This window comes from Aythya marila (assembly GCF_965140915.1).
Source record: "Aythya marila genome assembly, chromosome: 2".
Taxonomy (NCBI): domain Eukaryota; kingdom Metazoa; phylum Chordata; class Aves; order Anseriformes; family Anatidae; genus Aythya; species Aythya marila.
Window position 1 is genome coordinate 23493179 of NC_139043.1, and position 13647 is coordinate 23506825.

At 37.6% G+C, this 13647-nt stretch overlaps 1 protein-coding gene across 1 annotated transcript; it reads left to right on the top strand.

Moving 5' to 3' along the window:
* Positions 1 to 10480: 10480 nt before the first annotated feature.
* LOC309875227 (uncharacterized protein) lies at positions 10481 to 13180 on the top strand (the record flags this gene model as incomplete). Its single annotated transcript, XM_082754375.1, has 3 exons — positions 10481 to 11979; positions 12053 to 12779; positions 13018 to 13180. Exons 1-3 carry the CDS (start codon positions 10884 to 10886, stop codon positions 13178 to 13180), a joined length of 1986 nt encoding a protein of 661 aa, XP_082610501.1. The 5' UTR covers positions 10481 to 10883.
* Between the last annotated feature and the right edge of the window lie 467 nt (positions 13181 to 13647).

The window sequence follows — 13647 nt, forward strand, 5'->3', positions numbered from 1 at the left end:
AATTACATAGGTTAAGTCCTTAAGTCCTAAGTCTGTCAAGCACCAAATCTAAGTCTAGACTCCCTTGACACCTCCAAAACTGTGTAAAATGGGTGGAAAATGGGTTACATGTGTGCCTGTGCATTTGCCTTTTGAGCAGACAGTCTTTAAGGAAGCTAATGGTAGGTTGAAGGACTCCATGCATGGACATTTATTAACGAACAAGCATCTGTCATGAATATGGCAGGTAAGGATCAGTAACTTAGTTCTGACAATTTTCTTTCTGCTGCTACATATAAATCCCATAGCTTTTCCTTGCAGTTCCCTGTTGCTTTTCTAGATTATAAAAAGGAACTGTCCCCTGGAGTGCTGCCTCTCCTAGAACAAATGCCTCCAAAACTCTTCTTCATTTATCCAGCCTTTGAGTAAGTGTTAACTATGGTTTTATAACCACTTTCTCTCACTCTGAAATAAATTGTGTTATCCTTTTTCAGCTTTCATCGTACACTTCTTTCTTAATTGTTTTCCTTGTGGTCCTTCCTGACGTTCTTGCAGAACTGTAACTGTAGATCACATCAACTCAATTTATCAGACTGCATATTCTGTATAAAATATACTTGGTGACTCTGCTTAAGTAATAAAGGTACCTGACTTATTTAAGGTACAATTATAAGTTTCATATTAATACTAAAATCATTGTGTAAAATCAGATTCAAACATTTATGTAACTTCCATTAGCAGAAGTATTTCATACGTGACACAAATTATTTAAATAAAAGCTATCTCATGCTATGCTTTTTTCTAGAAGGTGAGAAGCAGTCCTTCTGGCAAGCAGCCAGAGTTCACTTTCTCAGTAGAGGACAAAAATATTTTTCAAATATTAATGTAAAGAACAACACTTTTTCTGCTGCTTTTGAGCCTAAAAACTAGATGGCAGCAAGAGAGAAAAAAAGACTTTTAAAAAATAAGCTGGGACATTTTGGCATCATCCTTCAAACCACTGTTCTCACAACAAAGACTTAAACCATAATTTGAGGATGCTACAGGGTGAAATGAGAAAGAAGCATTATCCACTCAATAAAGCCAAGACAAGTCTCTTGAGTTCTCTGCTGGCTCTGCTAAAACATTAAATTTTGTCATCTATGACTCTGTTCAAAAGCTCACTGTTAGGAAGGCTATTGCATCGTGAAAGGTTTTGATGAGATTATAAATTTGCCTGGTAAAATGAACAGTAATCATATCTAAGGTTTCTCTAGGACACGTGATTTGGTGCCATGCAAATATTTTGATCAAGAAATTAGGGGAACACAAAATCAACAGACTAAATATTAAACAGATTAAAAATTAATGAATTGTCTCAAAGTATAGTTGCAAGCAGTGAATTATTATCAAGCATGATGGTTGTAGGAGAGAACTTCAGTAGTTTGTTCTATTATTATTATCTTCTATTACTAGGAAGACAACTATAATATCATAGAATCATACATGTTGGAAGGGACTGTACGTGATCCCTCCAATCTTCTGCTCAGAGCAAGACCAGCTCTGGAGTCAGAAATAATGCTACTGATGAAAAATGGACAATTAAGCAGAAAATGAGACGTAAAGAATGGGGTGGTGAACAACTTACTTAGACCTATTAAAATATCTCTGTCTAAATGGAAGAAAAATCAAGAAGAGTTTTATATTGTTAAACATTAAGTCAGTCTGGAAGAGCAGATATTCAATGGAAGATTCTGTGCTGATATACAGTAAAATATACTTAGGTGCTGGTATACAGTAAAAACAGTGTACTGTGTAAAAGATTCAGCTAGAAAATTGTTATCAGTTCTTCCAGATTTACAATGTATTACACCAGTGCTTAAGAAATCAACTTCTTATTCATGTTTAAATCAACTCATTTTTGGAGATGATTTGGAATCAGCTTTTTATTCCAGAAGGAATTCTGAAGTTTCATATTGCACAGTAGAAAAATGAAAATAAATAAACCTCTCAGAAGAATTTGATTAATTAACAAAAGGCAAATATCTAGACAGGATCTGAAGCTGCTGTGGAAGCAACAGCTGAACTGCTCTAAATGCTCTCTCAGGGCAAGATAAGCCTGACAGGCTGATCTTTTTCATACAGCTGTAAATAGAAGAATATTGATTACAAACTATATACTACTAAGACAGCAAGTGCTTTGCTGACTTTTGGTGTCCATAATTCAGAAAAGGTGTGGACAAAATAGAAAGAATTCCAAGAACAGTTACTAAGAGAGAGATAAAATTATTGATAATCTATTTAGTTTCACAAAGGGAATGTGAAACAACACAATCCCACTCCATAATATTGACACGAAGAATGGTTGTGGGTTTTTTGTTTGTTTGTTTTGTTGCTGTTGTTTTTCAGCCTAACAGACAAAAGCACAACAAAACACAGTGGCTGGAGATTGAGAGAAACTAGATACATTCAGATTGGTAGCAAGGCATAAATTTACAACATGGAAAGTAATTAACCTTTGGGGCAATATAGCAAAACTTATAGTGATTTTAGCATATTAAATCATATTCCAAGCACTAGGCTTATGATAAAGCAAAAATTGGTTGAGTGACATTTTACTATATAAAAGGCTTAGCTGGAAGATTGTAGCCAGCTCTTTCAGAATTATAATCTATTTCTCCAGTGTTTAAGAAAATGAGACCTTATTAATCTTTAAATCAACTAGGTAGGCATTAACATTATTTCTGTTGCTGATTTGGAAATAGTTCTGTCATTTCACAAGGTGTTCTGAGATTTCATATTGTTCATAAGAAAGTAAATAAACATCTCAATAATTTGATTAATTAACAAACCTTCCAATACCAAACATTTTAATATCATCTAAACATATTAGACTTCCACATTCAGATTCATTTCACTTAAACTCTTATATTAAAATGTTAAAGATAATATCTTTAATATCTTGTCTTTAATAAGTAAGTCAAGTCAATATAAATATTTCAACACTGTCAAAGCTAAACATGAGACATTCCCATTCTCCCATCACAGCAGCCCCGTGAAACTTCAGAACCTCAGAACAGTATTGTTCTGAGGAAAGCTGTTCTTCAATTCTGCCTGATGGATAGCATCTTTTATTCTTGCCTAGTTAATTCTTTCCAAGCCTAATAATCGCTACTGCAGTGGGAGACACTAAACCCAAGAACAAATCACAATGTCAACAGGACAACAGGAAAAACAATACATTTAACCATGACTAAAAAGAAATGAGTGATTCAAGACTCACTTTGTCAGTTTCCCTGTTTCCCAATTTTCTCTTTTTCCATTTTCTAATATATTTCTTTAATCTGTATTTTTTCTTCTTTGCTATTTCTCTATTTTTTAATGCTACAGTAAGCCCCATAACATCCTATGTTCCTATCCTGCCTTTTTCTCTTCTTTGCAACACTGTCCCCATTCCACTATTTTTCTAACTCTTGCTAGTCTACTGCCTTCCCTAGTACCATTTCAGAATTTTATTTAGTACCCTTCCATTCCTAGTGTCATCTCACAGGCTAAGATGGCATTCACTGGATTTCTCCTCCTCCCTCCATGCCAGATGGCTTCTCTTCTGCTTGCCAACTTCTAGAAGAATGAGTTTGCATCTCATGCTGGGCAGCAGCGCATTAGCAAAAGAAGACGCACATAACACAGCTGGTCAGAGACTAGTATAAATAAAGTGCTTGCACAACTGCCTGCACTGATCTAGTACACATTTATTAGCTGCCAACTAGCACAGAAGAGAGACAAATGGCCTATCTTCAGTAGCTTTGGACAATGGTTTTTTTTTGTTTGTTTGTTTGTTTGTTTGTTTGTTTGTTTTTGTTGTTATTGTGTATTTTTGTTGATGTTTGGTTTGATTTTGTGGTGTTTTTTTTTTTGTTTGTTTGTTTGTTGGTGGTGGTGGTGGTAGTGGTGGTGGTGGTGGTGGTTTTTTTGTAATTGTAGTGTTGAATGAGAGCATGGGAAGAGCAGCATCAGCTGAGCACATACCAGATGACTGTGAGGGCCCTGTAAGGGAGACCAGAAATCCAGAAATTAGTGTCTGAAACTATTATGAAAGACATATCATATAAGGACAAGGAGGAAAGAAAAAAGAAACTTCTGCCACTGTCTCAGAGGTATCAAAGGATGGAGAGTATGCAAAGCAAAATTACTTTTTAAAGATGCTAGATTACTAGTATCTTTATTACTAGATGCAAGGCTTCAGACTGGAAGGTTTGGAGAGTTCTCGTAGGGTGCTGAAAATATTTGCCAATCTTTTTGAGGAGGATGCTAAAACCCCAGTCAATTTTGCAATGCAGTGTTTTGGTCTAGGCTGACCTGAGACATAGAACATGGGCATAGATGAGGGAAGCTAGAGCGAAATTTTTGATATCAAGTGAGAGAAACACCAGAGCTTTGGGATTCTGGTGTTTCTGCTTTTGTAGCTACTAACTGACTACTAGCAAACTCTCAGGTTGTGTGGTAACTTGTCCTAAAGACAGAAGGTTTGAAATAGACTGATACAAATAACTTATTTCTCTTTTTGTACTGACTTTCAAAAGAGAACAATCACAGTCTTAATAGTGATTTAGTGTAGATCTGGCACTTTAAAGAAGGTGCCAGGTATTGCAAACAACAGCAAGCAGCGGCAAGAACTGAACCATTATGCTGCAGGTCTTCTGTCAAAGGCAGGGGGAGCTGGGCTGGCACAGGAGCAATTGCAACTGCATCTGTGCTAAAGCAAGCTAAAGATCAGGCAGCAGGTCAAATCAGAGCACACTGTTCTTGTGTCTTACATTGCTCTTTTGTTTAGAATAAATAAAATATATAGAAACATGTATTTATGTCTAGAGAGTGGGAATTTTAATCCAAAGCCTTGGATAAAGCTTCTTATCAATAAAGCAGAAGAGGAGTGAGAAATGAGGTGAGACTAGCCATAAATAACTCCTGGGATTTTCATCTCCTCTAACTTGTTCCCTGAGTCTGCTTTTACCCTTGAATTGGCACTCCTGGGAGCTCTTGGCATAGAGCTATCTCAAAGACAGTGTTGAAGGTATCAGAGAAAAAGAAAATAAATATGTGTTAAAATCAAAACGTTCATGATTTGAGCTCAGGCCATTAAATCCAGACCATAAATTCATTCACATGTGTTCATTCCCTTCCCTCAAAGCTAGCAGATACAAACTATCCTAATAAAACTCTTCATTAATGGACTTCATTTCTCATATAAAGTTGTTGAAGGCCAGACTCAAAACACATTTGCTTTTTTTTAAGGAAGTTTCTTCGACCTCCCACTGAGTTTTTTCCACCTCCCACTCACCCCACATTACATGCAACTAGTGTTACAAAAATTTTCCACACAAAGGAATTAAAAAAAAAAAAAAAAAAAAGAGAGAGAGAGAGACACACACAAAGAATTTCATTGAACTTGAAATGTCAAACCAGCATACCATTTTAATCATAAAATATCAGTTTTTTCAAGCTTTTGCAATCTGTTCCTTTTGCTATGTAATATCATATATAATGCAGTGTACCATTATTTCAAGTAGAAATAAACACTGAAGAAAGCTGATAAATTATGTTCTGCAGAAATATATTAATTTGTAAGATCCTAGAAATACTCTATTGTTGAAGGGAATAGATGTAAATATGATACTGTTATCTGAAGTTTCTAGCTGATCTTTCTTTCTTTCCCACAGGTTAGGTAGAATCTCTTTATTCAACTTAATTTCTTTTCTGTAAATAGATTATTTCTCATAGACCAAGTACAAAATACCTGTATTAATCTTACTCTTTGTTTTTAGGTTGCTCTATTGCACTAATGTCTCAAAAGGTCAATTAAAACAAAATGGAAGATGAATTGGCCTACTGAAAAGATATCTCACTGTAGATACTCACAGATTAATGCTCCTTTAGCAAACAAGGTTCATCTGCTTTCCTTACTGCAGTTTTCATCCAGTTGGCCTTTGTTAATCAAGAAGTTGAATTCAGCAATGGTAAAGCTATTCATATTTCTGAAACCCATCAGGTACTGTTGGGTCTTAATAATCTGGATCAGTGCATAAGGCCATGCATAAGGCCATGCTCATGAACCCAGCTAAAGACAAAAGAGAGCATGATGTTCTCTGCATAGTCTCCAGAATATTTTTCAAGAATCTGGATTAAAATTTATCTTTTAGAAAGAAACATTAGAAAACAAAGCCAAACCAACCAAGCAAAAATCTCTTCCTTCTTTTTAGCATTTAAACTCGTTCACTGTTTTGTCTAAAATAATTTTTGTTGACAAGTCATATCATATTTCATAATTCGATTCAGTAAATTCAAATTTTCAGCCACTGAAATCAGTAATACTACACTGTTGAAATCTGAAAATTCTATCTACATTTTTTTTTCTCTGCAGTAACTTATGTAATCACCAGTTATATGCAGACAACTTCTAATATCTTTTCAGCAAGCTGAATAAAAGTCAGAACTTCACAAGGTTTGTTTCCTTGGTCCTGGACCTTTTCTTTGCCTGACTAAGTGCTGGTAAAACTTCTAGATGTTGTCTTATCGAGTCTGTACACATGCATGAGTCGGTTCATTTTGGAATTAAACGCCTTATTTTGGGAGCTTACAGGGCTGATAGCTGAAGCCAAGCTTCCTGGTTGGATGATAAGATTAATAATGCAAATTTCCCTCCCCTTTCATCCAGGAGTGAGATGCAATACAGTATTCATAGTACCGTTCAACTATATTACTTGGTTAGAGAAAGCAAAATCATGTAGAAATACAGCTTGAATCCCAAATCCTAAATTCAGGTACAGTGGTGTTTAAGATATGTATTTGTCTCACTGAGAACTAGGCTATTTGATGTTTTTCAACTATGAGTAAAATTTCTGTTTTGAAACTTTTAACTGCTGAATTTTAAATTGTAAGCACAATGTACCAACATAATAAGTTGGTAAAAAATAAAAAAAATAAAATAAATAAATAAAAAAAAAAAAAAGAAATCAATGTATTTCAAGGCCATTTAGGCCATTATTTCATGGTATTTAAATTCATTCTCAAAATGTGAATTAAAAGTGTAAAGAGAGTCTAGCATCTGTGAACACCACACTAGTGACATTAAATTCTTTACACCTGTCACACCGAAGAGAATTCAAAGAGTAGAGTAGAAAAGGACCAAAGAGCGCATTTGAAGCAGGTACTAAAGCATGGTTAATGCTAGTTGCTGGGGAATTTTGTAGAAACACAAGCAATAAAATCTATATTAGGATGTGTCAATAATACAGTAATGTGTGTACAAGCAAGCCTGCAATATCACTAGTCCACTTAAATGTATTTTTTTTATTACCTGTTACTTGAAAATTGTTTGTTTAATTGGAGAGTTAGATCAGCAATCAGAGAGCTCACAAAACAAAGTTATCCAGGAATTTGCTATTTGATGTTTTTCCAGAAGAACAAATAAATGTGGCAGAAAGAGATAGTAGAATGAGTGCATATCAACTGTGTTGTGTTTTTGTTTTTTTTTTTCTTTTTCTCAATATGCTCCACTCCCTCTCCCCAGAAGAATTTAACTGGAGTTGAAGCAAGTACTTCAAGGTGTCCAAACTCACTGGACAGAAAAGCAGTAACTGTTCATTACGGTAAGGTTTAGCCACGCGGTGTAATTGATTGACAATATTATTTGCATTAAAGCACTGCTGACTGCATAATATTTCCACTACTACTTAAATCCAGCAAGAGCTAATGCCTTCAACAGGACTAACGAATCCATACCTAGCTTTGACTCTTTTTCTTTCCTTTATTATTTGTTTTTTAATATCTGGACAGAACCCATTTATTTGTGTATTGCCAAGAGCAGGCTGCCCCCATACACCTGCCTCTCCAACACAGGCATACGGCAACTGCAAGCCTACTGTTCCTTAAATCCATAGAGGCAACACTTCTGCGTGCACCCAAGATTACTATATAAAATTTATTTATATGATTCTATATAACAGACATTAGCAATGTTGAAGCAGATTCTCCCTTATAAAATAGACACTATAAACCCCATGCCAAGTATGAAGCTGTCAATTTCTTTGCATGTGCGTAATGTTTCAGTTTTCATTCTGCTAGTAAAGAGCATCCCAAGCAGAACATGTATGCATTAGATGAGGCTTCTACCATTAAAACAACTGATCAGATTGTCAATCTGTTCCCAGATATCCCTGATATAGAACTGTCTGACCAGAACTAGAACTCCTTCATGACCACACTTAATGGTCTGACTGATAATCCCATACATTAATTTACTTTGGTAACATAGAATCATATTTTTTTAAACATGTTCTCTAATATATGAAATAATAATAAAGATATCGTGTCAACAAGAACATAGTCCTCTGGTACTTGCATGTTTTAAAAAGGAAAATACAATCTCTCCTCTGTCAGTTGCATACTCTGTCAGAGGTGTAATGCATACTCTGTTTTATTTTTTAGTATTCTTATCTCAGCGTAATCTACCAAAACTGAGACACTTTCCATTTTCAAAGTAAGTTTCCCAAAAGTCTAAAACATAACAATTGTTCAGGGCCTTAACAGCCAGAAGGTTTTTCATTCAGCAGATAGATTAGAGTTCTTTATCAAGGTAAAACCAGAAGCACTGATGTTTACTGCACATGGATTGCTTCTCTCCAGTAGCTTACTGTGTGCCGCACAGAGTTATTCCACTTACATCAAGCTGCAACTGATATTCTCTCACTCTATTAACTGCCCATTTCAGGAAAAAATCCAGACCTTAAGTTTCTTGATGATTCAGAAGTGGCATTAATATACTGCAGAGAGAACTGTTTATCCTTTTTTAGCTTAGGCAGCAGTAGTGTTATCGACTTTCCCTGTTTGCTAAAATATTTTGTTAGCTTTTATTTAAAGTTTCAATATTTACATGATTTTCATAGGCCTTATCATTTTCTCACACCTTCTTATTCTCCAGTTACAAGCTTTGCCCAGTTTTTTTTTGCTTTGCTTATTTTCTAGCACATTCTCCATCCTGGACCATATACATTCAAACTAAAATCGTTGACAGGGTAAGGGAGGGAAGAGAAAGCTGGCTGGGGAAAAAGGATTCCCACAGCCTTCCGAGTACCAGCATTTCCAAATCTTTTCAACACATTTTCAGTCAAAAAACTTGCTTTGTTAGAAAAATCACAGGGAAAGAAACTAAGACAAGACAACAAAAAGCACATTGGCATATCTGTATTCCCTTTTTCTGGAATTGCACTCTGACTGTGTTGTGCCAACACATATAGCCATTTTAATTTTACATCTTGTGGATCTGGCTAGCAATTGATAATGTCTTCAGGTGAGAAAAGTTTCTTGTGCAGCAAAGATCTGGTCTTATGTTGTTCTATCAACTCCGGTCTTGTGAAAAAGTTCACCCAGAAAATCCTTCCTTACCTCCCAGTGGCTTTGCCAGTTTAAAACAACCTTCAGGTATTTGACCTGTGCAGGACAATGAGACTAAATGACTGAAGTCACATAGGTATGAGTGTGGTGTAAATGCCTGAAGTAACTAGGAAAATAAAACTAACATTCACATTTTTAAGGAAAAGGTACAGCATTGAAGAGGCTTTCAGGGTAGGGCATAACTGCTTTATCAGAGCGTTCCCTAGGCTCCCAGCCTTAGATGCTATCGCGCTGGGGAAACTTGGTGTGCTAGCTCTAAGGAACAGCACGGAGCATAGAGTGGAGTGGAGACACCACGGCTAGGCTCTGTAATCAGATGGGGCCTCGATTGTTCTTGTGCACACAGCTGCACTTTTTGCCACCCTAAGCCAAAGACCTGTCATGTTTTGACAAATGCTGTACCCTAGTGTACTTTTTGCTCATTATAATATCATTATAATACCAAAACACACCTCCATCCCAAAAGCTACCCGCCTCCAAGGTGCGACCACCCCTCACTGAGCATGCGCTCTGAATTCCTCGGAGCCTATTACTTTAAACGGAGACGGGAAAACTTTACACCAATCATAACTAAGATATGCTTGACTAGAGCCACTCAAGCTCCACCTAAAAGATAGAAAATAATATAAATTGGCCCAAGAGAAAGGGGATGTTAGGGAAGATACCACCGTCAGGGGAGATACCATCCCAAGGACAACATCCTTAGGACCTCCTGACTCTTGGGATCAGTCGACGGGCTGAGCCTCTCTTCCCCCCCCATTGGGACGCCTTTGGGTGAGATCTAAATACTTGCTTATAAATCTCTATAGAGTCTTTGATCCTTTTAACGCGTTTATTTCTAGGCTGCGCACCTGTAACATCTATAACACCTGTAACATCTATAACACCTGTAACATCTATAACACCTGTAACACCTGTAACATCTATAACATCTGTAACACCTGTAACATCTATAACATCTGTAACACCTGTAACATCTGTAACACCTATAAACACCTGTAACATCTATAACATCTATAACACCTATAACACCTGTGTATTTTATGCATACTAACTTGCTTTTGCAGACAGTCACTATCGCCGGCAATCCAAAAGAACCTGATTATCTGTTGCTGTAATAAACCATACTTGATTGCATTGTGATAACTCTCATTGAGTGCAACGAGGGTGAGGGTGGTTATCCGTGATAGTTCAGTGTTCTGAATCTAACCAGACCCCCAGGCGGTTAATGCATTTTTGGTGAATGTCCGAGCGGACCCCCAGATGGTTAATGCGTTTTTGGTGAATGTCTGAACGGACCCCCAGGCCGTTAATGCGTTTTTGGTGAATGTCTGACTGGACCCCCAGGCGGTTAATGTGTTTTTGGTGAATGTCCGACTGGTTCAGTAACCTGAATCTGACCGGGCCCGTAACGGTTAATCAGCTACACCCCTTAACGCGACAGTAAAATTGGCGTAGTCGGCAGGATTGCTATGGATAAACGTCTGCAAAAATACAAATGTGCCCCTTCCCAGGCAGGGAAGGAGTTTTCCCAAAAGTTTTGGAAAGATGAGGAGAAAGTGGTAGAGTGCATTGAGCATTGTCAGGCTTCACGAAAGATTGGTCAAAGAAAGGGTAAAGGTGCAATTTGTGCTGTGTTAGGAGCCTGTTTGTCTTGTGCTCGGCAAAAAGCTAAGGAAACTCCTGCTCCCAAACTGATCTCTGATGCGGAACATACAGCTTTGAAATCAGAGAATGAGGTGTTGAAGTCATCATTGGCCTTTGAAAGGGAGTCGGGAAAAACATTAGGAATCAGAGTGGATAAACTTTTGGATGAAAATAATAAACTTTCCATTGAGAATGACAAACTTGTGACTGAAAATGATAAACTTGTGAGTGAAAATAATCATCTTAAACAATTGCTGGAGAGGGTTAGTCATCTGTTAAATAAAGTACAGCCTTGCGCTCCGGTCAAGCAGATTCGTGGAGTGCTGCATAGTGCAGAACCTGAAAGCTGGGACAGTGATTTCTGGTCTGACAGTGATGATGGTGTTGAAGAGATTTCTGATTCTGAACCTCAATCGATTTCCTTGAGACCTTTGGTTAAGACTGAGACTACTGTTGATGATAATGATGAAATCCGTACTACTGTGCAAACGATTCCGTTGTCACCAGCAGAGTTGGTTAAAATACAGGAGAAGTTCTCAAGGCGGTCAGGGGAATCAGAAGTTGAGTATGTGTGTCAAGTTTCTCTTAAAGGAGGAGATCGAATGATGTTGTGTAAGGAAGAAGTAGGAGGCTTTTGGAGACCTGGAGTATTTTTAACCACCACACCAGGAGCTGACTTGGCTGTAGCAGTACAGAAAGCAGCCTGCATTCAGGCAATATATGAAAGAGATAAATTAAGGAATTCCCCAATGTTAGCTCCTATTGACCCGGTTCAATTAACCCCTCTCATCCGTGGACTCCCTGATTGTCTTAAGATGTTTGTAGAAAACACCCAAGATCACATACTAGCTGCTTGTAGGGATGATGATAGTGGTTGTAGGCGAAATCCTAACTCCCCTATTCCCACCTGGAGTGAATTGGTACAAGACATAGATAAATACGGATGCCAAATAGGCTGGATTAATTCATCCAGCATTAAATCCCAATACCACTCTCGGCGAGTCTGCCAAATCCACACTAAAAATCCCAGATACCCCAAATTCAAAGAGAGGTTCAAACCTAATAGGGAACAGAGTGAGTTGTGGTGTCAGCAAAAAAAAACTCTTGTCCCCGGGGAGGGCAGTGAGCCACCCTGCTCAGCGGGTATTAGCAATTCAATGGCTCTCTAATGAACACTCTGACCCTATAATTGCCATTCCTGTTGAACCCCCAAAAATATTGGTAAATTTTCTTATTGATACCAGGACCCAAATGTCAGTAATTACACATGAGACAGCACAAACCCTGAGCATAACACCTGGTCAACGCAGGGTTAAATTCACGGGAATCAATGGTGTGGAAAAACAATGCCCCACTGCAAAAATTTCACTCTGGTTGCCAGAGGAACAAAAATTAACCAGAATAGAAGTATTAGTTGGTGCTGCATATACTAATATTTTAGGATTTGACATACTGCATGGTCGTATGTGGAAACTCCCTGATGGAACTGTGTGGAGTTTCGCGACACATCAAAGGGATTCAGGCACCATGAGACTGAGCCTGTTACAAACATCCATACCCTTATCCCCTGCTAAAATCATTAATGATTGGCAATATCTGTTGTCAGCAGCAGTATTTACGGGGATTGACGGGGTGGTAACAGAATTGGAAAAAAGAGGCATTATTAAAAGGACCCATTCACCTTATAATTCACCAGTGTGGCCAGTAAAGGAACCAACCAGGCAATGGCATTTTACAGTGGATTACAGACAGTTGAATGCTAACACTATACCTTTGACTGCCGCAGTTCCAAACATGGCAGAGATAGTGAAAGCCCTCTGTGTATCTAACAGTAGTAATAGTGCTAACTACTCCCAAGTATTTCTATGCATGGGAAATCAAAGATTGCTATTTCACCCTCTTTCTAACCCTGCCGGTTGAATACAACCGAGCATATTTTATTTTCTTTTGTGTTCACAGGAACCCTGAGCAAACTGTATATGGACAGCTGGAAGATGACGAATCAACAGTTTGGATTAATAATGCCATGCTTTACCCTGACCTTGATGTAATTACAGACCTTAAAGGAAACTTAGCTACTGTGGCTGTGCATGGAGCTGAGGTGTTTCACCATGGCATCTAACCATGTATTGTCACAGTATAGCACAGTCACTGGAACATCTCAAAACAGAAAGGACCTAAATCTCTCTACTTTAGTTCTACATGGAAACAAAATATTTTCGAAAGATGAATGGAGTTGGAATGATTCTCTAAGAATGGCTGAACTTCAAGCTATGTCTGGACAGACAATACAAATTGGTTGCCGAATAACTAACCGATCCACTTATAATCGGCTGACTGAAATTAAGACAGTATACATTGATTCACCAAACCTATAATTGTGTACTGTCTTTGGGGTTACAGAGGCACAGAAATATTATTTGAATTCATGGTTAATACAGAAACATCATCGACTACAAAGGATAAGAAGCCTCTGCCTCCGCAGATATTTGAAAACAAACCGACTCATCCTCCCATTGGTCTAACTCCTTCCATCTTCAATACAGGCCCTTACATAATTCAACAACAAATTCTCTTTGACCCTAGTTG